The following is a 23,721-nucleotide window of genomic DNA, read 5'->3' on the forward strand; positions in this document are numbered from 1 at the left end:
AGTCTCTCTGGACATCGTGTCCACAGTTTCCCTAACAAGAAGAGCCCCACCTTTCGCTCCTGGGTCAGGTTTGTCCAGGCTAGGCGCCAAGACTTCACTTTCAAGTCCGTTCATCCCAAAAACTCCGTCATTTGCAGCGCACACTTTGTGGAAACGGACTATATGCCTAGTGACCTAACTGCGTTTAAGATGGGGTACAAGACCATGAGGTCAGTGCGTTTAAGGTCTGATGCAGTTCCCACTGTTCATGCTACGGCTAGCATGCTAGCCGTAGCAGGTGCCCCATCACGTCTGCCTTCACCGGGGAAGCCGCGGGCCGCCCATCGGAAACGGGAGACGAGCAGAGTAAGTTTTTCTCTCTGTTTTTTAACCTGTTTATAACCTTTTCTTATAAAACGGAATTGTCCCCTTTTTACTACTTATTATTGAGGACAGTTTCAACATATTTAATCCCGTTTGCAAAGGTGGATTCACTGTGCGTCCAGTAAAGAAGGAGCCATCATATGGTAAATAATTGAAGGCATCGCGCACATTTTCTTCAAATAATGGCCATCTATTTTCCCGCAGAATTATATAATCCATAAGATTCTGGACCATCTAATATGTGCCTGTGTATTTCAGAGTGTATTTTCTATCTCTATTCTCTCTTTGTAATTCCTGTATGACTGTGTAAATTAATTGAGCTTTATTTACTTCTAGCAACAAGTTTAAATAAGATGTTTTGCTTCTAATAATTAGAACTTATTAAATAAATCCAGGAAGATGATCATAACAGAAAGATGACATTGAAATGGAAGCAAAATATTTTATTTATTATTACAATTTACAGAATAGGAAGACATGTCTTGTATGTGTTACAGGTCAGGCCATCTGAAACCTTGGTAGACACCATGTTCATCAGGGAAAGCTAACCGGATTGCTGAGACAACACATGCTGGAAGAGGTTTCCTCACATGTCGTCCAAGCACTCCATGTGCCCAGCGTACCATCTGCCTGTAGGCAGTATACCTGAACTGTTCATTTTGGGTCAGATCAAGTGGACCATGTTCCTGCTTGAAAGCGCTGTAGGCCACCTGAAGCACCCAGGGGTTCAAACAGCATGCAGAGAACCCAGGATGCTGTCCCACACAAGTAATGCCTTCGGGTTGTGGATGGAGGTCTTCGACGAGGCTCCAAATTGCAGGAATCTCCCTGCAGCATATGCTCTCCTCCGCACTGCTCATGGGCTGACAGTGTCCACATAAACACCTGTAATTAGATAACATGCTGTTAAAGAATTTCTGTTGTTAAATGTAGATACAGTGTTGTAAATATATGTTCAACCATGTAAAGATTTTTATTTTTTTTACTTTTACATACAGGCTTTAAAAATTAAATGTTTATATTTCATCCGTAGTCATAGCTGCTTATAACATGCTGAAACATTTCATGTAATACATAAAGCTGAGATCCCCTTTTTTCTGTTGTCACTGGCCTTGCTGAATATAGGGGGAAGAGGGATTACCAATTGTGGGTGAGAGTTGTGGGCTCTGTTGTTTGGGGGATAAAGTGTTAAGACTGCAGTGCACATGGCATCATATGTGGAATGACCATTATTCAGAAGGGTTTACAATCCAGTTTTAAAAATAGTTTTTCTGTTTTAACAATATCTTTAAACCTCAGAATCAGGCTTTATTTATCATTGGGAAAAAAGTGCAAAATTATACACATCCTGAAAAAGCTGAGACCAAGTGTTGGATTAGAAAAAAAGGTAAGTTTAGCGAAAAAACAAAACAAAAAAAAAACAAGCGATGGATCTGCTCAGCCAGTGCGCAGATCCATCCTTCGTCATGGAACCAGCATCCTGGCGCAACAAATTTTCTTCCAGTTTTTTTTTTTTTTTTTTTTAAGCGTATTTAAATACCGCATTGAAATAGTCTGCTTCTAAGTTTAGAGAGTGCTGGTAAAACTAAGACATTACAGCACGTACATTCTATGAGGTATTTATGAGTTTAGAACAGTGTGGGCTTTTTTTGCGCACTACACGCACATCCAGTCTGACCAACTTCAGAAAAAAGATTATAACTCTGGTATTCCTTGATCAATCAACACAATTCAGAAAGTTGTTTATAGTCTAAAATGACTGTTTTGCGCTGTCAATTAGGCTACCCGACGTGGATTAGATGATGGAGCCTTAGCGAGGCTACTTTGGGCACTAGCCTACGTATCATCAGATGATTTGATTAGAACAGCGCTTTTCTGTCTACAACTGTGTGAACGGGGTAGCCGCATTATCTGCCACAGAACTATTTTATTTAACCAATGTTTTGTCACGAATCGCTAGTGACATAGTAGCAGCTTGAAGTTGTTTTTTTTGTGGCGAAACGTGATTTTTAAAACAAACTTGTCAGGGCGGGGCAGGACAGGGATGTCTTCCTATCGGCTGCAGTAAGTAAAAGGCTTTAAAATCTATTTGCTATTGCAAACACTGTATTTTTTCACTGGTCTGCAGCATAACCAGGTATTACTTGCCCAATTCAGAAGGCTAATGTGGAAGAAAATTTACGAAACATTTGTATCACTTACCATGCTGTTTGATTAATCCTCCAGATGTTTTCAGCTGCCCATGACTGAATCTGCTGCCTGTTTCCCGTCAACGATCTCCTTTGCTGGTTGTCAGTGACTCTGTTTGTAGCTTCAGGTTCAAAACTGTATGGATCCGGTCCTTCACTTCTAAAAATAAAATTATCTTCTTCTTCCTCCATAATCTCACGCCCATTCCGTTCCGTTGTGTTAGCCATAACTGTTGTGTTAGCAATAACGTACATAACAGAGTCCCTTACGTGACGTCACTTCCGGCAAAACAGATTTTTACAGTCATTTGAGCAGTTTTTAATAGTCCATAACCGATTTCTTTATTTTCTTATTCACGGACTTCAACAAAAACTAAATAGATATTAACTATAAAATATGCATAATCCAAACCATTAATCATGCTCTTAACCTGCCAGTTGCTCTTTAACTTTATTCACACTCTTTTGCTCTAACAACAGAAGATGTTTACTTGAAAACTGACTTCCTGCTTTTGTCCCCTGCGAACACTTTGCTACTTCTAAGACTCTTACAATCTCGTCAGTGTCATGTCAGCGTGGTCTACAAATAGCAGAAGCCTTATCTACAGTTACTCAGGTGCTAAAGCTAACTAGCTGCTAGATGCCTCGCTTTTCTACAGATAATAATCACAAACTTCTACAGAGGATCAACATGCTGGAAACAAAGATTCAATGGCTCGAGGTGAATGTGGAAGTAAATGGATTGTGTGGAAACTATACAACTTTACCTTTAATAAAAAACAGTGGACCTTGCTAACACACAGCTAATTAGCACAAACATGGCTGGAAAGAAACAAGAGGAGGTGTAGAAGGTTATAACTCTTTCACTGATAGTCCTCCCTGGAAGGCTCTTGGTGCAAAGCTGAAGAGTAAATCATCTCACAGGGAAATGGGAGGATGAGTAACAGGCAGAGGCCAGTTTGCTGAGATTAGCGACATGACCGGCTGGCCTGCTCTGCTATCCAGAACAAGCACCTCCTCAGCCTCTCTCTCTAGCAAGACACAGTCATGGCCAGTTGTCAGAAGGAAAACTAACAACAAATCTCCTCCTCAACAAGCAGACATGCAAGTACAGAACAGGTTTGTTCCAATGCTGCAGGATTCTGGATCTACATCTGACGACAGGGATGAAATCTACCTACACACCAAGGTCAGACCAAAGAACAACTCAGAAATTGAAAGCAGACGGCTTTCACAGCCACAGACGGCCACAGACTCTGGTTGTTGGTGACTTTGGTGTGAAAGATGTGAGAAACGTGTGGAAAACATACAGAGCTTTACCAAGGAGATGGTCCTCACTAAGACCAGGAAAGTAGATCATAGAACTCCAGTCCTCACTAAGACCAGGAAAACAGATCCTATAACTCCAGTTCTCACTGAGACCAGGAAAGTAGATTCTAGAACTCCAATCCTCACTAAAACCAGGAAAGTAGATCCTAGAACTCCAGTCCTCACTAAGACCAGGAAAACAGATCCTAGAACTCCAGTCCTCACTAAGACCAGGAAAGTAGATCCTAGAACTCCAGTTCTCACTGAGACCAGGAAAGTAGATTCTAGAACTCCAATCCTCACTAAAACCAGGAAAACAGATCCTAGAACTCCAGTTCTCACTGAGACCAGGAAAGTAGATTCTAGAACTCCAATCCTCACTAAGACCAGGAAAGCAGATTCTAGAACTCCAATCCTCACGAAAACCAGGAAAGTAGATCCTAGAACTCCAGTCCTCACTAAGACCAGGAAAATAGATCCTAGAACTCCAGTCCTCACTAAGACCAGGAAAGTAGATCCTAGAACTCCAATCCTCACTAAAACCAGGAAAGTAGATCCTAGAACTCCAGTCCTCACTAAGACCAGGAAAACAAATCCTAGAACTCCAGTTCTCACTGAGACCAGGAAAGTAGATTCTAGAACTCCAATCCTCACTAAAACCAGGAAAGTAGATCCTAGAACTCCAGTCCTCACTAAGACCAGGAAAACAGATCCTAGAACTCCAGTCCTCACTGAGACCAGTAAAGTAGATTCTAGAACTCCAATCCTCACTAAAACCAGGAAAGTAGATCCTAGAACTCCAGTCCTCACTAAGACCAGGAAAGCAGATTCTAGAACTCCAATCCTCACTAAAACCAGGAAAGTAGATCCTAGAACTCCAGTCCTCACTAAGACCAGGAAAGTAGATCCTAGAACTCCAGTCCTCACTAAGACCAGGAAAGTAGATCCTAGAACTCCAATCCTCACTAAAACCAGGAAAGTAGATCCTAGAACTCCAGTCCTCACTAAGCCCAGCAAAGTAGATCCTAGAACTCCAGTCCTCACTAAGACCAGGAAAGTAGATCCTAGAACTCCAATCCTCACTAAAACCAGGAAAGTAGATCCTAGAACTCCAGTCCTCACTAAGACCAGGAAAGTAGATCCTAGAACTCCAGTCCTCACTAAGACCAGCAAAGTAGATCTTAGAACTCCAGTCCTCACTAAAACCAGGAAAGTAGATCCTAGACCTCCAGTCCTCACTAAGACCAGGAAAGTAGATCATAGAACTCCAGTGCTCACTAAAACCAGGAAAGTAGATCCTAGACCTCCAGTCCTTACTAAGACCAGGAAAGCAGATTCTAGAACTCCAGTCCTCACTAAGACCAGTAAAGTAGATTCTAGAACTCCAGTCCTCACTAAAACCAGGAAAGTAGATCCTAGAACTCCAATCCTCACTAAAACCAGGAAAGTAGATCCTAGAACTCCAGTCCTCACTAAGACCAGGAAAGTAGATCCTAGAACTCCAGTCCTCACTAAGACCAGGAAAGTGGATCCTAGAACTCAAATCCTCACTAAGACCAGGAAAGTAGATTCTAGAACTGCAATCCTCACTAAAACCAGGAAAGTAGATCCTAGAACTCCAGTCCTCACTAAGACCAGGAAAGTAGATCCTAGAACTCCAATCCTCACTAAGACCAGGAAAGTAGATTCTAGAACTCCAATCCTCACTAAGACCAGGAAAGCAGATTCTAGAACTCCAGTCCTCACTAAGACCAGGAAAGTAGATTCTAGAACTCCAATCCTCACTAAAACCAGGAAAGTAGATCCTAGAACTCCAGTCCTCACTAAGACCAGGAAAGTAGATCCTAGAACGCCAGTCCTCACTAAGACCAGCAAAGTAGATCCTAGAACTCCAGTCCTCACTAAGACCAGGAATGTAGATCCTAGAACTCCAGTCCTCACTAAGACCAGGAAAACAGATCCTAGAACTCCAGTCCTCACTAAGACCAGGAAAGTAGATCCTAGAACTCCAGTCCTCACTAAGACCAGGAAAGTAGATCCTAGAACTCCAATCCTCACTAAAACCAGGAAAGTAGATCCTAGAACTCCAGTCCTCACTAAGCCCAGCAAAGTAGATCCTAGAACTCCAGTCCTCACTAAGACCAGGAAAGTAGATCCTAGAACTCCAATCCTCACTAAAACCAGGAAAGTAGATCCTAGAACTCCAGTCCTCACTAAGACCAGGAAAGTAGATCCTAGAACTCCAGTCCTCACTAAGACCAGCAAAGTAGATCTTAGAACTCCAGTCCTCACTAAAACCAGGAAAGTAGATCCTAGACCTCCAGTCCTCACTAAGACCAGGAAAGTAGATCATAGAACTCCAGTGCTCACTAAAACCAGGAAAGTAGATCCTAGACCTCCAGTCCTTACTAAGACCAGGAAAGCAGATTCTAGAACTCCAGTCCTCACTAAGACCAGTAAAGTAGATTCTAGAACTCCAGTCCTCACTAAAACCAGGAAAGTAGATCCTAGAACTCCAATCCTCACTAAAACCAGGAAAGTAGATCCTAGAACTCCAGTCCTCACTAAGACCAGGAAAGTAGATCCTAGAACTCCAGTCCTCACTAAGACCAGGAAAGTGGATCCTAGAACTCAAATCCTCACTAAGACCAGGAAAGTAGATTCTAGAACTGCAATCCTCACTAAAACCAGGAAAGTAGATCCTAGAACTCCAGTCCTCACTAAGACCAGGAAAGTAGATCCTAGAACTCCAATCCTCACTAAGACCAGGAAAGTAGATTCTAGAACTCCAATCCTCACTAAGACCAGGAAAGCAGATTCTAGAACTCCAGTCCTCACTAAGACCAGGAAAGTAGATTCTAGAACTCCAATCCTCACTAAAACCAGGAAAGTAGATCCTAGAACTCCAGTCCTCACTAAGACCAGGAAAGTAGATCCTAGAACGCCAGTCCTCACTAAGACCAGCAAAGTAGATCCTAGAACTCCAGTCCTCACTAAGACCAGGAATGTAGATCCTAGAACTCCAGTCCTTACTAAGACCAGGAATGTAGATCCTAGAACTCCAGTCCTTACTAAGACCAGGAAAGTAGTGAGGTATCCAAGCATAGCATTTGTATGGTACACACTCAAGTTTTTACCATATAAGGTTCTCTGTCCTACAGACTGGATTGACACATGAACATGTATTCAATGCAAATGAGCATCCTATAGGCAAACTCTATGATTGGAGGACACAGGACTGAGGAATTTTCTTTGTTTAAACCCTATATAAGACAAAACGACACATCAGGTCTTTAGGTCTTCGTTCTGGTTTTGGGACCTCCAGATTTTGCTGCAGAAATCTTTTTTGATGTCTGAACTTTTGTAATAAACTTCTTTTTATTATTCAAGTCATCGTCCAGAGACGTTTTTGCCTGAAAGCCAATTTTTCCACATCTCCTGATCAAGATACATCAGTAGATCCTAGAACTCCTGTCCTCACTAAGACCAGCAAAGTAGATCCTAGAACTCCAGTCCTCACTAAGACCAGCAAAGTAGATCCTAGAACTCCAGTCCTCACTAAGACCAGCAAAGTAGATCCTAGAACTCCAGTCCTCACTAAGACCAGCAAAGTAGATCCTAGAACTCCAGTCCTCAGATCAGATCCTGAATCCATTCAGGATCTTCTGGTTGGTAATGGACCAGCCAGATCCCTCAGGTCATCAGGGTCAGGTCTACTTTCTGTTCCCAGAGTCAGAACAAAACATGTGGAACAAAATCCCAGAAACCTGCAGGTCTGCTGACTCAGCAGTTTTATTTCAGAGTTAAAACTTTTCTATTTGCTGCCTTTTATCAGAACTGCTGTTAATTCCTCACACTGGAACTTTATTTCTTGCTTTTTATCTATTTTTTTTTTCTTTCTGTTTTTATTTAATTTCTTTAATTTCCTTTAAAGTCTGTTTTAGTGCTCTTGTTATTGCTTCCTGCAGCTTTTAATGTGTTATGTGAAGCACTTTGAATTGTCTTCTACATGAAATGTCACATACAAATAAATTTGCCTTGCCTTACTTTGCCTTACTTGATAACTGTGCACCACATAGTGGTTGTCAATTCACCACATAAATATATAATAGTAACACACAAGGAATGAGAAAAACTTACTAGAACCACTCTTATAGAAATATTTCTAATACAACATGACTCGTTTAATATAATGAAGCATGTGGCCCTCCTGCCTAAATGTCATGTACACCCCATGTGTGCTCTACACGTACACATCATATGTCGTCTCCTAAAGATGTCACACAGACATCTGATCAGATTTTGGGTTGGACAACACTACGTCTTTGTCTTATCAACAGGTGTCAGGATGTACAGTGCATCCGGAAAGTATTCACAGCGCTTCACTTTTTCCACATGTTACAGCCTTATTCTAAAATGGAATAAATTCATTTTTGTCCTCAGAATTCTATACACAATACCCCATAATGTAGCTGTAGAAGTAGATGTTTAGCATGGATATTTACACCTTCAAACTGGCTCTTGTGTTTTTTTTTTCCTATTATCTTGTTTTTATAATGCTTTGATATAAACAGTATAAAATCTATGCAGTTGTACATGAAGCAAGAGTAACTGTACAGAAATGTGCTTCCTGTACTGTTTGGGTTCGAAATGGGCCCTTCGATGGGCTGGTGACCTGTCCAGGTGACCCATAATGGACTAAGCGGTACAGATAATAGATGGATGGATGGATGGATGGATGGATGGACGGACGGACGGATGGGCGGGCTGGCGGGTGGATGGACAGATGGATGGACGGATGAATGAATGGATGGACGGATAGATGGACGGACAGACGGCTGGGTTCAAAATGTGATAAAAATGAAGAAAAAGGCAGCATGCAGCTGTATGCCTCTGCTCAGTCTGAACTTATTGATGAGGTTGGATCTTTGGGTCTCCTTCACCAGCTGAAGGCTGACCTGCTGGCTCCCTCTCTGTCTTTCATCAGTCCACCTCTCTGTTTTCAAAAAGTCCCCTGCAACACTCCAGCTCCCACTGGATTAGGTGACCATGGCGACCAAATGGATGAGAGGATGGAGTTGTGTGTGGGTGCCAAGCAGTTGCCATAGCTACCAGGTATCCAGGCAGTTAGATGTGAAGTGGTTGTGTTTCTGACATTTAGAGTGAGTAGAATCTGCTGAAAACCTTTTCTTTAAATCATTCAGATGGATCTCTGAGATATTTAAAATTGTGAGGAAGAAATTAAAAATTATATGTAGTGACTTTTGTCTAGACGTCGGCCTTCATTTCACCATGTGATGGAAAATATGAGCTGATAATGAATCTGATGCATCAACACATCTGGAAAAGTAGTTCCAGGGTGATGTTCAGCATGATGTAGCATCCCCTCTTCTTCTAACAACTGTCTGGAAACATCTGGGAAAACCTAGGTCCAGGACTGTAGAGCAGGTAGAATCCTGCATCAGACATGAATGGGACAACATTCCTCTCCTAAAACTCCTGCAACTGGTCTCCTCACTTCCCAGACATTTCCAGACATGTTAGAAGAAGAAAAGATGCTACACCATGCTGAACACCACCCTGGAACTACTTTTTACACCATGCTGAACATCACCCTGGAACTACTTTTTACACCGTGCTGAACATCACCCTGGAACTACTTTTTACACCGTGTCAAACATCACCCTGGAACTACTTTTTACACCATGCTGAACACCACCCTGGAACTACTTTTTACACCGTGCTGAACATCACCCTGGAACTACTTTTTACACCATGCTGAACATCACCCTGGAACTACTTTTTACACCGTGCTGAACATCACATAACTCTGGAACTACTTTTTACACCGTGCTGAACATCACCCTGGAACAACTTTTTATACCGTGCTGAACATCACCCTGGAACTACTTTTTACACCGTGCCGAATCCTGCATCAGACATGAATGGGACAACATTCCTCTCCTAAAACTCCTGCAACTGGTCTCCTCACTTCCCAGACATTTCCAGACATGTTAGAAGAAGAAAAGATGCTACACCATGCTGAACACCACCCTGGAACTACTTTTTACACCATGCTGAACATCACCATGGAACTACTTTTTACACCGTGCCGAACATCACCCTGGAACTACTTTTTATACCGTGCCGAACATCACCCTGGAACTACTTTTTACACCGTGCTGAACATCACCCTGGAACTACTTTTTACACCGTGCTGAACATCACCCTGGAACTACTTTTTACACCGTGCTGAACATCACATAACTCTGGAACTACTTTTTACACCGTGCTGAACATCACCCTGGAACAACTTTTTATACCGTGCTGAACATCACCCTGGAACTACTTTTTACACCGTGCCGAACATCACCATGGAACTACTTTTTACACCGTGCCGAACATCACCCTGGAACTACTTTTTATACCGTGCTGAACATCACCCTGGAACTACTTTTTACACCGTGCTGAACATCACCCTGGAACTACTTTTTACACCGTGCTGAACATCACCCTGGAACTACTTTTTACACCGTGCTGAACATCACCCTGGAACTACTTTTTACACCGTGCCGAACATCACCCTGGAACAACTTTTTATACCGTGCTGAACATCACCCTGGAACTACTTTTTACACCGTGCCGAACATCACCATGGAACTACTTTTTACACCGTGCCGAACATCACCCTGGAACTACTTTTTACACCATGCCGAACATCACCCTGGAACTACTTTTTACACCGTGCCGAACATCACCCTGGAACTACTTTTTACAACATGCTGAACATCACCCTGGAACTACTTTTTACACCTTGCCGAACATCACCCTGGAACTACTTTTTACACCATGCTGAACATCACCCTGGAACTACTTTTTACACCATGCTGACCATCACCCTGGAACCACTTTTTACACCGTGCTGACTTTCCCTGAACTTTGAAGTAAGAATAGCTGCTTCCAATGTTTAACAAACTAAATGGCCTCTGCAGAAGTTAGAGAACCTGTGCAGCACTTTTCTAGTTATTAAGTCATAAACTCCAGCAGGAAAAGTTTAGGCAAGATGAGCTGCAGGCGTGCATATAGCGTCACGCTACTGAACATGAATCTGTTTCTTCTACTGCACAGCTTTTACTTACTGGCTTTTTCTGCTTGACCTCAGTAGGCCATGATCTTTTAGTTCCTCTAGATCAATTTGCTTTAAGATCTACTGTCAGAAACTTCGGAGAGGTTTCTAAACAGGACAGTTTTATTGATCCCAGACCATTACCTTGCGCATGTAACATGGGTCTGACCTGATCCTAATTCTGGGGTAATCCCCAGGAATCATCAAACAAAAAACTGAGATCCCAGCACCAGTTTTACCAGTTTCTATGATGTCTGTCAGCTTTATAAACAACATGTAGGAAGCAGCAGTTCACACACAAGACGCAAAAGAAAGAAGAAAAACAAACACAGCATCCTGCTTTCTGTGAAGAATCCACATCAACTTGAGAAAAGCTTGCTGATGTGGCTCAGACCTCATCACCACAACAGACTGGTGCAGGGCCGTTTGCAGGGTTTGCCAGAACTTCCTTAAGGTCAATCAAAAGTCCTGCTTCATGGCCTCGTTGATTTCTCCCCATGACTAAGTTTTAGCTGCTGCAACCACTAATGTTACAACCTTTCTGCCTTTCAGTACTTCTCAGCTGCTTGAAATGGCCCCTGGGACAGCCAAGTCAGTAAGGTTGGCGGCTCCACCAGCCGGTCTACTGGGACTGACGACTAACTGGCCCTAAACATGGCTCAATCAGACTCCAGAACATGTGGAAAACTCCTGGTGGTGTGTTGCAGACTTCATGGTTCTCCGCCAGATGTTCCACATGCTTTGTTTTACCAGGTCCTTTCCCTCCATCTGCTCTGTAGGCCTACAATGGCCTAGTAACAAGAACGTTAATGAACCACTTAATACTCAAACATGGTGTTTGTTGGAGACAATCCATGACGAGGACAGAAGTTCAACAACAGAACCCTTTGATCCAGATTCAGGGGTCCAGTCCTTCCAATCACCTTCCTCCAGGTTTGTCCATCATCATCCACATGAGTATTGAAGCTCAGCAGAAGAACAATGGAATCCCTAGGTACCACCCCGGAACTCCAAGAAGGGTAGATACTCTGAGCTGCAGTATGGTGCATAAGCAGTCAGAGGGAGGCACTCAGCCAGAGGGTTGGTGGTGCATCCACTTGGAAGTGCCAAGGCTCGACCACCAGGCACGCCCCTCCCAGGCCTGGCTCCAGGAAGGTGCCTCAGTTTTCCTTTTCTGAGCAAAGTATCTAAACAGGCCCTAAAGAATCCTGGTGATCCATCAAGGTCAATGAAAAAGCCCCACTATGTAAAGGAAAATTCGTGTTACAGTTGTTGGTTGTGACTGGACCTGACTGGACCAGCTAAGCTGTGGAAGAGGGGTTTGGCTCCGAACCAGCCTTGAAGATCCTCTGGTCTTTAAAATGGAGAAAATTCATTGTTTTGCTTTCACATGTGGAGTGCCGTGACAAGTGTTTTTTTTTCTTTTTTTGTAGAAAATTGGTGTATAAATAAAGTTTAATTGAAATTATGACTGTGATGATGATGATGATGAAGAAGAAAACAGTGTTTTTAAAGCAAACGTGTCTCACAGAGGTTACCAAGTGATTGTTGAGGTGTGTAGACACTTACGCTCCACTCTCTTCTCTAACATGGCGAGCCGGTTGGTGACGTCGGCCTTCATCTCGTTGATCCTAAACACTCTGAAAAGGTCAAACAGCCAGAAAGAATCTGATTATATTATCTTTACACATCGTTACTTCCTGCAATTACAGCTGTTGCTGTTTCACTGACCAGAGATCATCTTTAAACTCTGAAAACTCCACAACACAATTAATTCTATTTTTTATATATATATATTTTTAACAATATAACCCAGTTTGAAAAAGCTGAAGCTTTTAATCCCTGTCAGCATGCAGACATGACGTTTCAGCCCGAAGGAGGGACCAGACCCGAACGCATCTCCAGCTATTCAGCTTGATTGCTGATGCGCTCCAGCTGGACTGCGCCCTTTATATACTGGTCTGTGACAATCCTTCAGTGCCAGATCGTCTCGGTTTATCCCTGCACGTATCCAGCCTTCGTTTGCTGCCTGTTTTCCCTGTTTACCCGTCTGTCTGCTTGCCTGTTTTCCTGCACCTGGACTTTCGCCTCCACCCGCTCCCTGCTGGTAACTCTGCCTTGTTTTGTTCTTGGATTCCCTGGAAAACTGACCTCTGGATTGCTTTCAGGATTTTGCCTCTAGATCACGGACTTGGCTTTATTGCTCTGACGGAGAAACGCGGAAGCACCTGCTGCTGCCTTCCGCCACTCGGACTCTCTGATCTCCGTCAGTTACCTGAGTTCACTTTGCATTCTTCTGTTCTGTTCAATAAAACTCCATCACCTATCCCTGGGTTTCTGATATTTTATGAGTCCATGCTCCTGGTACGTGACACACCGGTACAGGGTATAATACACAAAACTAAACTTACAAAAACTTACTATTAGGCAAGACTGTGGGACAAAACTTGGCTTGAAACACTAACATCTAACAGTAAACAACAAAGAGAAGCAACAATAGACTGGCCAGGAGGAACTGAAACCAATGGCTTAAATACACTGAAGGACCAACAAGGCACAGGTGAGGTGAAGGAACAATCAACCCAGGTGAAACAGAAAGCAACACAGGACTAAACATGACCATAAATACAAGAAACCAATGACGTTACCATCAATCTAAGCTCTCTGATTGGTGGAAAGTCTGACAGGAAGTGGCTTCATCATCATGTCCAGGTCTAAATAGAGGTCTCTTAGCAACATAGTAGTGATGGTGATGTTTTTATGATGAAATGTGATAAATAATGCTGTTATCATGGATCATTGTGGATTTACCAGATAGAGTCTCTGAATAAAACTACATTTAGTGGCTGGATTGTAAACCTCCTGGACGGGATAGAAATGCTGGAAAACTTCCGTAGATCAGCTAAAGGGTAAAATATCCATCACATTTACCCCACAGAGCGAAACACTACCGCTGCTGGAGGTGGTGGAGGTAGACCTTTGGGGGGAACTGATGGAGGTTTAAATCTCGATTTTATAAATTCCACATCTGTGTGATTTAAAGAGAAACGTCATTTAAGCTCTTTCACCACAGATTCTCTGATTTTTATAATAAAAATCCTTTTCTTCTCAATATTTTATCAGTTCTTTCTTCTGCAATGTTACAGCTCAGTGATCTGTGGTGTCAACCCATCTCACAGTAGCTCAGGTAATTATAGTTCATAGTAAAAATCTGTTAGCTTCTTACCTTGAAATCTGCTCGGCTACCTGTGTCAGAACATTCTGAAAGAGTTCCTCTTTACCTGCAGAGAGACGGACATGCAGCTGTACTATATGTCCATGAACACACCCACCTGCACATTAGGTGGAACATTTCAGCAATGTTCAGTATGCTGCACTAAAACACACCGTCTCATAAACACACAGCTACAGAATGAGTTAGCCAATCACAGCACAGCAGATTCCAAGCAGGTGAGGAAAGCTCAATAAAAGGTGTTCCTGTTCCTCTGGTTATAGCCGGTAATCAGGAACTGATCTATTAACCGGCCTGCTCTGATCCTTCTCACCGCTCAGAGAACTACAACCTCATTGAAACTGCTGTGAGCAAAGTTCATCGCCACGGCCAGGTCTGAAACACTCTTTATCTCACTGCCCTCTTCCTCAGGAGGTGCTGTAGAAACACTTCTTCAGCTGGTAGAGAATGAATCCTGCTCACCGAGCCCGTTTCTTTTTAACGGATGACATCAGCATATTTAGTTTGCGTTAATAATTCACCTGTTTGATCTCTATCGCAGATGTTTGGAGCCACTAAACCAAAAAACAAACTAAAAAACCTACTACAATATTGCATTTTTCCTTTGTAATTTATAAACTATGCTTCATTTTCATTCATTTCTTTATAATATGGCCTGCATGGTGCAGGTTAAATGTTAACATTCATGACAGTCCAGTCAGAAAAAGACTGAACCAGTATGGCTTGTTGGGGGAAAACATAGCAGCATGGCTGAGGTTGGACCGGACTGGTCCTTAAACGCCTCATAGTACAGACATTTCAAGCTAGTTATAAAGAACGGCTGAGAATTTTGGACCAAATTTACATGTGTTTAAAACTAATGTATAAGTTTTATAATAAGGTTAGGTCTCTGACTGCTTCTTGTATTGATCAGAAGTGACTCAATAGAATGATCTTTTATTATTGATCTGCTCCCCACCAACATCTTTCCTGCTTTTTCAGACAATCTTGGGAAGTAATTCTCTTGGTTTTCAGGATTTATTCGTGTTGTCAGTTCCCTGCACTGAAACGGGAAATGAGGATTTCATTTTTATGCTCTTTGGATGGAATCAGCATGAAACTTGTTTAACATTAAAGTCTCTGGTCTTCAGAGCAGTTTAATGTCATCATGAATGTGTAGAGTTTTCATGTTTTTAGCATTTTAAACTCAACATTTTCTGGCTTTTCCTGGTACTCACCAGCAAGCGGTCCTCCAGTTACAGGCACCACTCGGTATGGAGACCTGAAACACAAACCACACACACGATTACGTTTAACTGCACACTGCAGGGGAGCTGAGCTGGAATGGCTTCACGTCTACTGGATCCCACTCACTGGAAAACTGGTGGGATTGGGTGCTGTGGTGGAACCACGGATCTACACTGGTTTGAGCTTTGTGTCTATAGCTAATCACACATCTGATTAAATTAAATGACTGTGGAGTGCCTCAGAGTTTAGTTTTGGGCTTCTTTCAGTTCAACATTGACTCCGTCCCATCTGCTTGAATTATGAACTAGATCACATCAGTCCAGTTCTGAAGCCTGAGCTTCCTGGTCATCAAAAGTTTACTTTAACAAAACGCAGAGTTTTGGTAGGCTGTGAACCTTCCTGACATCTCAGGTCACCAGGAACAGCTTTATCTTCAGTCCTCAGATGTCCAATGATGCCAGGGTCTCCTTCAACTCTTACTTCTTGTATATCAAACCTTAAAGTGGACTTTGCAAGGTCCTTTCCACTCATTTCATTCTTAATCTTGGGTGTTTACTAGATTACTTTGCACCCATCCTAACTCCACATGGTTGGTAATTATTTCAGAACAAGGGACAACTTTCTTTTCTGGATGCTGTTTCCCTTAAAACAAAAGTATATTGAGGAAGTGCCTTCTGATTGGTCAACATCCTGACAGGGCTTGTGACTCATGAACACAAAATGCCAGCCTGGAAAATTACTGGAGGTTATAAACAAAAGAAATACTTTTGACAAAATAAGGTTATTTTGAATCAGGACATGTTAAATCTACAATCAGATCTAGAATCTGAAGGTGGACATCATGATGAACCACATGATCCATCCAGCCATTATCCGTACTACTTTGTCCATTAAGGGTCGCAGGGAAGCTGGAGCCTAACCCAGCATTTAACAGGTGAGAGGCAGGTACACCTGGACAGGTCACTGGTCTATCGCAGGGCCAACTACATGATTCCAGCAGGAATTCGCCTGTGATTTCACTGCAGTCCTGTTCTGCTGCCGCCATTTTTCAAGTCTTCCCTGAAACATATGACATGATGTAACCTGGTTCAAGCATGCGCAGAGACAACATCCACCACAGAAACCATCAGAACGAGGGCTGACATGCTCATTCTTTCCTGCTGATTCAATCGTGAAAATGTTCAAACCCACCTCACCTCGATCAGGCTGAACATTCCTTCCGATCTGTCGGAACAGCTGACATGTTAACGTGATGCATTTTCATGATGATTGGTCATTCATTCGGATTAGAAGTGCTCCATGTGAACGCAGCTAGTGAGATTGCAGGTGCAGCTAAAAATGAGCTTAATGTAGAAGCTGGCCCGATTCCTGACAGATCGGCTGAGAAGCTCGAGCATAGATGCTGCAAAGCTGACTGAACTTTCCAACACGGACTCAGAGGAGCAGGTAGATGATGGCGTTGTCAAATCCAGAAGAAGTCTCGGAAGACAGAGGACGTTTCAGGACATTATTTATTCCTAGAACCATGTTACTCATTCCTAGGACTAATTTACTTGTTCTTAGTACAACTTTACTCATTCCTACTTTTTTTCATTCCTAGGATTAAATTACTCATACCAAGAACTACTTTGCTCATTCCTAGTACTACTTTACTTATTCCTAAATGGTAAATAGTCTCTATTTATAAAGCGCTTTTACTGTACCTGGAATGATACCCAAAGCGCATTACATATACATTACAGTCACCCATTCTTCTTCGTTGGTGTTTGTCTCCTTTTCTCGGGTTAGTTTGAGTCGGCAAACCAGCAGCTAATTTGCTCATTACTTTGAACTACTGGGCTGAAGAGGGGAGCAGACACAATAAATTAAATTATACTATAACAAGAAAAAGACCAGCAAATGTATTGGTCACTATTTTGTGAGTAGATCAAAAATTCACTTGCACTGTCTCACATTTTAGTCTCAAAATTCGACCATTTGGCTGCAGTCTGGAGCCCTGCAACAGGAGCAATTTGGAGTTCAGTGTCTTGCTCAGGGACACCTCGACATGAGGAGGATCGAACCGGCAACCCTCAGGCTACAAGACGACCACTCTACCCACTGAGCCATGCTGCCCTAGTACTACTTTACTCATTCCTAGATTAACAGGGCTGCTATTCTCTGATTTTCACTGAGAGTAATGTGGTTTTTTTTTTAGTAGGAGAAAACCATTTACATTTTTCTACTGTGTTCCAGGTGAATTTAAATGGTAAACTGACTTTACTTCTATAGCACTTTTCTCGTCATGTGTTGACCACTCAAACGCTTTTGAACTACATGTCACATTCACCCATTCACACTCTTACAGCACTTCTGTGGTTATACACTAAATGCTTCCCCCTTTCTCACACATTCGTACCTGAATAAACACATTGGGGGGCAACATGGGCTTCAGTGTCTTGCCCAAGGACATGGGTAAGACACTTGAAAGTTGATCTATCCATCAATTTTCTGGTTGGTAGATGACTGTTTTCCTCCTGAGCTACAGCCGCCCATTTATTTTACATAGCTGCCAATTTACTCTGACAAAAAACACATATCTTGATTCTGACCCTTCTGTAATAATTTTCAGATTTCTGTAGAGACCAAGATTATACATACAGCTCTTGTAGTTGAAAAGATATACTTTATTTATTTGGTTTTGTTATTTCAGACAGGAGACAGCAAACAGGTCTCATCAAGAAGAGATTAAGAGACAACAGGGGCTCTGTTCGGCTCCCCAGTAGATTTGAACCCTGGGATGGATACCTCTCTGTGTTGTGTGGCATTGTGGGGTCGATGGACACCATGGCTCCAGATGAATCCAGCACCGACAGATCAGTATTTCTGCAGGAAAACAAAAATAAAATGTTTAAGTTTTAGTGGAAACTGTGTTTGACATTTCCTGACATGCCAAACCTGTGGGATCAAATCAGACTCATACTGAATATTTTAAACTCATAAATGAATTCTCTGATGTCATGTAACAATCTGCCCAATCAGAGAACAGCTGGTTTTGTTGCTTCGCTCTCTGCTGAGGGTCCTGAAAAGGAACCTTCGTGGCTGGATACGTGATGGACTCCTGGAGGGTGTGGAAGGTCATGTGTCTGTCGCTTCTTTCTGTTGAGGATGCAGAGGACATCTACACATTTGGATTTATGATAACTGGGTCTCTGCTGTTTGGAGCAGGCGGTTTCTTGGTGTATCGCAAAATTCAGGCACTGTTGGCGGCCACTGGCAAGCTGCCAGACTTTTGTGCAGGTGTACTGTGCCAAGGTTCGAACAATCAGACTATGGCTTTGCAGGAGCTTAGTCATAAACTGGATGCCATACTAGCTCAGAATGGCAAGCTGGTAGCATTTTCAGAGCTCCTGAATGGGGAGAAGCTGTTGGCTCGGCTGGGGGGAAACTGATTCGGATGAATCACCAGTGAGACCACTGAGAGATGAAAACATCCTCTGGCCTCAACCAAAACAATTGTTGTTATCTTAATCTGGCTCCCTGTACTGGCCTTGGGTGGCTGGTATCAAGGTCCCCTGGAATGTTATGCAGATGGATGCTCTGCCTCCCCCCGTCCCCCCCTCCCATCCTCTCGGGCTGTGGACCTTACTGTATCAGCTCCCAAGGTCGTCCCATTCCATTAACTGGCAGCAGAGACTGGAGAAAGGAACTGGGAGAAAGTTCACAGGCTCACTTACTTACACATACACACATGCACACAAGCACACACACCCACACACACAATCACAGACATGCCCCACCTCCACCCTGCCTCACCACCTCCGCTGAACCCTTCCCCCTCCCTCCGCTTCCAGGTGGCAGGTGGATTGGATGCTCTCTCAGCTATGTCCACACCTGGCTGCGATGGGAGTCCCCTCCCCCCACCACGTGTTTCTTATGTTTTAAAAGTCTGAATTTGTGCTTTTATGTACTGAGGTGTGTTTTTTTGTATCTCCTCCAGGCCCAGTGTACAGATGGCTTTTCCCCCTCATCCCATTCTATTCCTCATGTCATCTTTCTTGCATCTGTGAAATAGGTGTGCCGCCCAGTCTCAGTCTGCCTGATCCTGTTTCTGTTAGTTGTCTACTCTTGGATAGGTTGTACTGGAAGACATTTCGTTGTACTTGTGTTCCGCATTTGTATAATGACAATAAACTAAGTCTAAGTCTAAGTAATCAATAAATGGTCAACTGAGAGAAGTAGTAGCGTCTTTACTGTACTCCATCAATGAACACGCAGGAGAAGGACCTGAGAGAAAAGTAAATAGATTATTACTACTCTTTAGGTGTGTGGGAACAGAGTAACCACCTGGATTGATGGAAACTATTCATTTTTAAGGTTTTCCCCAACAATATATCAGAGGCAAAGGGGAGCTGAAAGACAGAGCAATAACGCGATGGCAGGGGTTACAGGGGAGGTTCAGGAGGGGATATCAGGAGTCAGATTTTGGTATTTTTGTATTTTTTCACTGAAAAAAGACATTAAGGAGTTACAAAAGACAGATGAGTAAAGGTGGGGAGGAAGAAAGAGTTGAGTAGTGAAAACAGAGACCTGGTGTCACCTTCATTAGTGCAGTTAAGCCAGAGGAAAAAGTAGACTTGGTGTGAGCAATATTCCCCAGACATGTGATTATTGTACATGTCCTTATGAACGGTGAGACTGGTTTTCCTGTAGAGACGTTCGAGTTGACAGCCTTTTGCTTTCAGAAACCTAAGTTCAGATGTAAACCAAGGTGCAGACTGGGAAAAGATTTAGTTTTAAAGGAGCTATGGAGTTTAGGAGATTGTTAAGAGTGGAGTTATAATAATGAACAAGATCGTCAGGGGTGGAAAGTGTGCTGAGACTCAGGAGACTAGAAAAAGCAGAGGAAAGGGTGTCTGGGTTAAAACGAATATTTCAGAAAGACTTTGTGGGGAGATCTTTGTTATGGAGAGTGTGAGTTTAACAATAAAAGAAAGAAGCAAATGATGAGTGAAGGGCAGGTTGTCAGCTTTAACACTTAATGGGGTCAGTCCAGAGCAGCAAACTAGATCTAATATATGGCCTTTAGCTTGGGTGGGAACGCGTATTTATCAAAGTCTTTAGTAAGAGGATGGTCAGAATTATCCATATGTACACTGAAATCATCCAGCAGTATGATATTAGCTGATGTGGAGGATAAGTGGGTCAGGAGATCAGCTAAGTCCTTTATAAAGTCAAATTAAAGAACTCAACTGTAAAACATGGCCTTAACTAAAAACTTTGGCATGGATGGATGTCTTTGTTTATTTACCGCAGGAAGAAGCAGTTACAGGTCATATTTCGGAGAATCCATGCCAGCCTGCTAATGTCTGGAGGAGATCTATCTATATGTATGTTACATGATCCTGATCTTTAGTGTTTTACGTGGCAGCCACCTGATTACCAGCAAGAAAAAAGAGCTTTGTGTGAGACAGGCTGTAGTCTGATATGACTCGACTCAAAGTCTGTTGATGGTTGTAATTCGATCCTCTATCCTGTATGAAATGTGTGTGAGTTTTTTGTATAATTAATAAATAATCTAAACCAATTTGGGCCAAAAAATACTGCTGAAGTCGTAAAAAACTTGCAAAATTTTATTTTAAGGACTGGATAGAGTTAGGCTGAAACCAGGTTAAAATTCATGCTCACTGATATTAAGTCAGCATAATGTCTGAATCATACACAGGCTTGTGTGTTTGCTGCTAGTAGCCTAAATCAGTGGTTTTTAAACTTTTTGATCCACAAGCCCCAAGATCACATATGTTGTTGTTCACAATCGATGTGAGGCTGGAAAACTGTCAGAATCTTCATAAATAAAGAGGATATTATGGTTTTTGCTGGATTCAGTTCACTGCTGTAACAGAAGCACTAAATAAATTTGGGCATGTAGGTTTGGATGTTTAATATGGAATGAGTGATAACTTCATTGTTTATGCATTATAGTATAAAAAATTAACATGCTAATTTCACAGATTAATTTCTTTGCATTAACACATTAACTTGATCGATGCAAATGAAAAAATCCCAAATTTATTTGATAAAAGGAGGCCTTTTTTTTTTTACAGTCATCTGGCAATCCACTGAAATAATCTTGGGACCTCCATGGGGGTTGGGACCCCCAGCTTGAGAACCACTGGCCTAAATAAATGTGTGTGTGTTTATGTGTGTGTGAGAGAGAGATAGAGAAAGTGAGCTTACCTTGGCACACCGACAGCTGCACAGAAAAGCTCCTTAATGTCAGACGAGCTGCAGTATCGACTGAATACCACCTGAAGAAGAACAAACACACTCAATCATGCATCATGTAGATTAGACCAACCCACCACCTCCAGTCAGCTTAGAAAGGTTAAGAACCACTGGGGAAGGGACCCTGTCTCATGTAGTAGACAAAATGATGCTATCCTGATGATCCTACAGTAAACCAGTAAAACATTTCATTTTATCATCAGGAGACAAGATAATGATGTTCTGATCAATCAAGGTCAGGTTAATTCATCCATCCATCCATCCATCCATCCATCCATCCACCCGTCCGTCCATCCATCCATCCACCCGCCCGTCCATCCATCCGCCTGCCCGTCCATCCATCCATCCATCCGCCCGCCTGCCCGTCCATCCATCCGCCCGTCCGTTCATTCATCCATCCATCCATCCATCCGTCCGTCCATCCACCTGCCCGTCCATCCATCCATCCATCCATCCATCCGCCCGTCCATTCATCCATCCATCCACCCATCCATCCATCCACCCACCCGCCCGCCCGTTCATCCATCCATCCATCCGCCCGCCCGCCCGCGATGCGACACAAGAAAATAGAAAAATGTTCAATTTTTGGGAGTCGCAACTAAATAATCCACCAGCTCCCAGAGACACAGAGAGACAAACTTTGGACAAACGACATCACTTGGCATCTTGTTCCCTATGACTTGCCAGATCCGCTGGTCAATCCTCAGTCCTTATACTGCTGGACATGTCTGCTGCCTTTGACACGGTCAACCATCATATACTGTTCTCCACACTCTCGGAGCTTGGCATCTCAGGATCTGTCCTCTCGTGGATCATGTCCTACCTCACAGGAAGATCCTTCAAAGTATGTTGGCGAGGGGGTGTGCCAAGATCACATGGGCTGACAACAGGGGTGCCTCAGGGCTCGGTGCTTGGCCCTCTTCTCTTTTCACTGTACACCTCCTCACTCAGTGCGTCATTAGCTCTCATGGTTTCTCCTACCACTGCTATGCAGATGAGACTCAGCTTTTCCTTTCTTTCCCACCTGACGACACAACCGTCTCAATGTGAATATCAGCATGTTGCTGATATCTCCGAAATCTGTCCAAGACCGAGCTTATTGTCTTTCCAGCCAATCCTTCTTTACCGCCACAGATAAGCGTGCAGCTTGACTCCATCAAGCTTGTGCCTACGTCTTCTACCAGGAATCTTGGTGTCATGGTAGACAACCAGCTGACCTTTAAGGACCATGTTGCCTCGGTTTCCCGGTCTTGCCGATTTGCTCTCTACAACATCAGGAGGATCAGACCCTACCTGACTGAACACACGGCCCAGCTCCTGGTCCAGGCTCTGGTCATTTCACGCATTGACTACTGCAACTCCTTACTGGCTGGCCTGCCTGCATGCTCAGTTAAACCTCTGCAGATGATCCAGAACGCAGCAGCACGTCTGGTCTTCAACCAGCCCAAAAGAGCTCATGTCACTCCGCTGCTAATCGCTCTCCACTGGCTTCCAGTTGCAGTGCATCAGATTCAAAGCTCTGCTTCTGGCTTACAAAACAATAACCCAAACGGCTCCGGTCTACCTCCACTCCTTAATCCAGAGCTACACTCCCTCTCCACAGTTACGCTCTGCCAGTGAAAGACGCCTAGTGCTCCCACCACAAGGTGGCGCCACATCAGTAGCTAGACTCTTCTCCTCTGTTGTTCCCCGGTGGTGGAACCATCTACCAAACTCCGTCCGATCCGCAGAGTCCTTATCCACTTTTAAAAGCAAGCTAAAGACTCAGTTGTTTAAGGAGCATTTCCACACTTAGCTTAACTCTTCTACTCAGAATGAGTTAGAAAGATTTGTCCAGATCTTTGGCTCAACCAAGAACTGAATAAGCTGTGTGCACTTATGCTCATGATGATATTGTTCGATGAAATTGTGATCTTGTATTTAAACAAAATGACTTACAAAAACTACAAAAAACTAACTAACTAAATAAATAAATAAATAAAATAAATTATATGCACTGCCTCTAGCACTAC

At 43.0% G+C, this 23,721-nt stretch overlaps 2 protein-coding genes across 5 annotated transcripts in view; both read right to left on the reverse strand.

Annotated features, from left to right (window-relative positions):
• pde9a (phosphodiesterase 9A) overlaps positions 1-23,721 on the reverse strand; it is a 71,129-nt gene that overhangs the window by 28,498 nt on the left and 18,910 nt on the right. For 3 of the 4 annotated variants that reach the window (XM_042002312.1, XM_042002308.1, XM_042002309.1), the window contains exons 2-6: positions 21,662-21,732; positions 18,233-18,310; positions 15,436-15,479; positions 14,213-14,267; positions 12,556-12,626 (exon numbers count right to left, since the gene is read on the reverse strand). In XM_042002312.1, the coding sequence (XP_041858246.1) occupies positions 12,556-12,626; positions 14,213-14,267; positions 15,436-15,479; positions 18,233-18,310; positions 21,662-21,732 (319 nt within the window). The remainder of the gene's footprint in view (positions 1-12,555; positions 12,627-14,212; positions 14,268-15,435; positions 15,480-18,232; positions 18,311-21,661; positions 21,733-23,721) is intronic. The other variant, XM_042002311.1, reaches the window with a different exon arrangement.
• Positions 802-3,001, reverse strand: LOC121650674. The gene is made up of 2 exons (XM_042002313.1): positions 2,566-3,001; positions 802-1,248 (listed from the first exon to the last, which is right to left on the reverse strand). The coding sequence occupies exons 1-2, from the start codon at positions 2,805-2,807 to the stop codon at positions 855-857; spliced, it is 636 nt and encodes a 211-aa protein (XP_041858247.1). The 5' UTR covers positions 2,808-3,001; the 3' UTR covers positions 802-854.

The sequence above is a fragment of the Melanotaenia boesemani genome, chromosome 12 (genome assembly GCF_017639745.1).
Source record: "Melanotaenia boesemani isolate fMelBoe1 chromosome 12, fMelBoe1.pri, whole genome shotgun sequence".
NCBI lineage: Eukaryota > Metazoa > Chordata > Actinopteri > Atheriniformes > Melanotaeniidae > Melanotaenia > Melanotaenia boesemani.

Coding starts and splice junctions, on each gene's coding strand:
- LOC121650674 (XM_042002313.1), bottom strand. CDS start 2,807: ATGTACGTTATTGCTAACACAACAGTTATGGCTAACACAACGGAACGG. Junction 1,249..2,565: donor AGGATTAATCAAACAGCATG/GTAAGTGATACA, acceptor ATCTAATTACAG/GTGTTTATGTGGACACTGTC.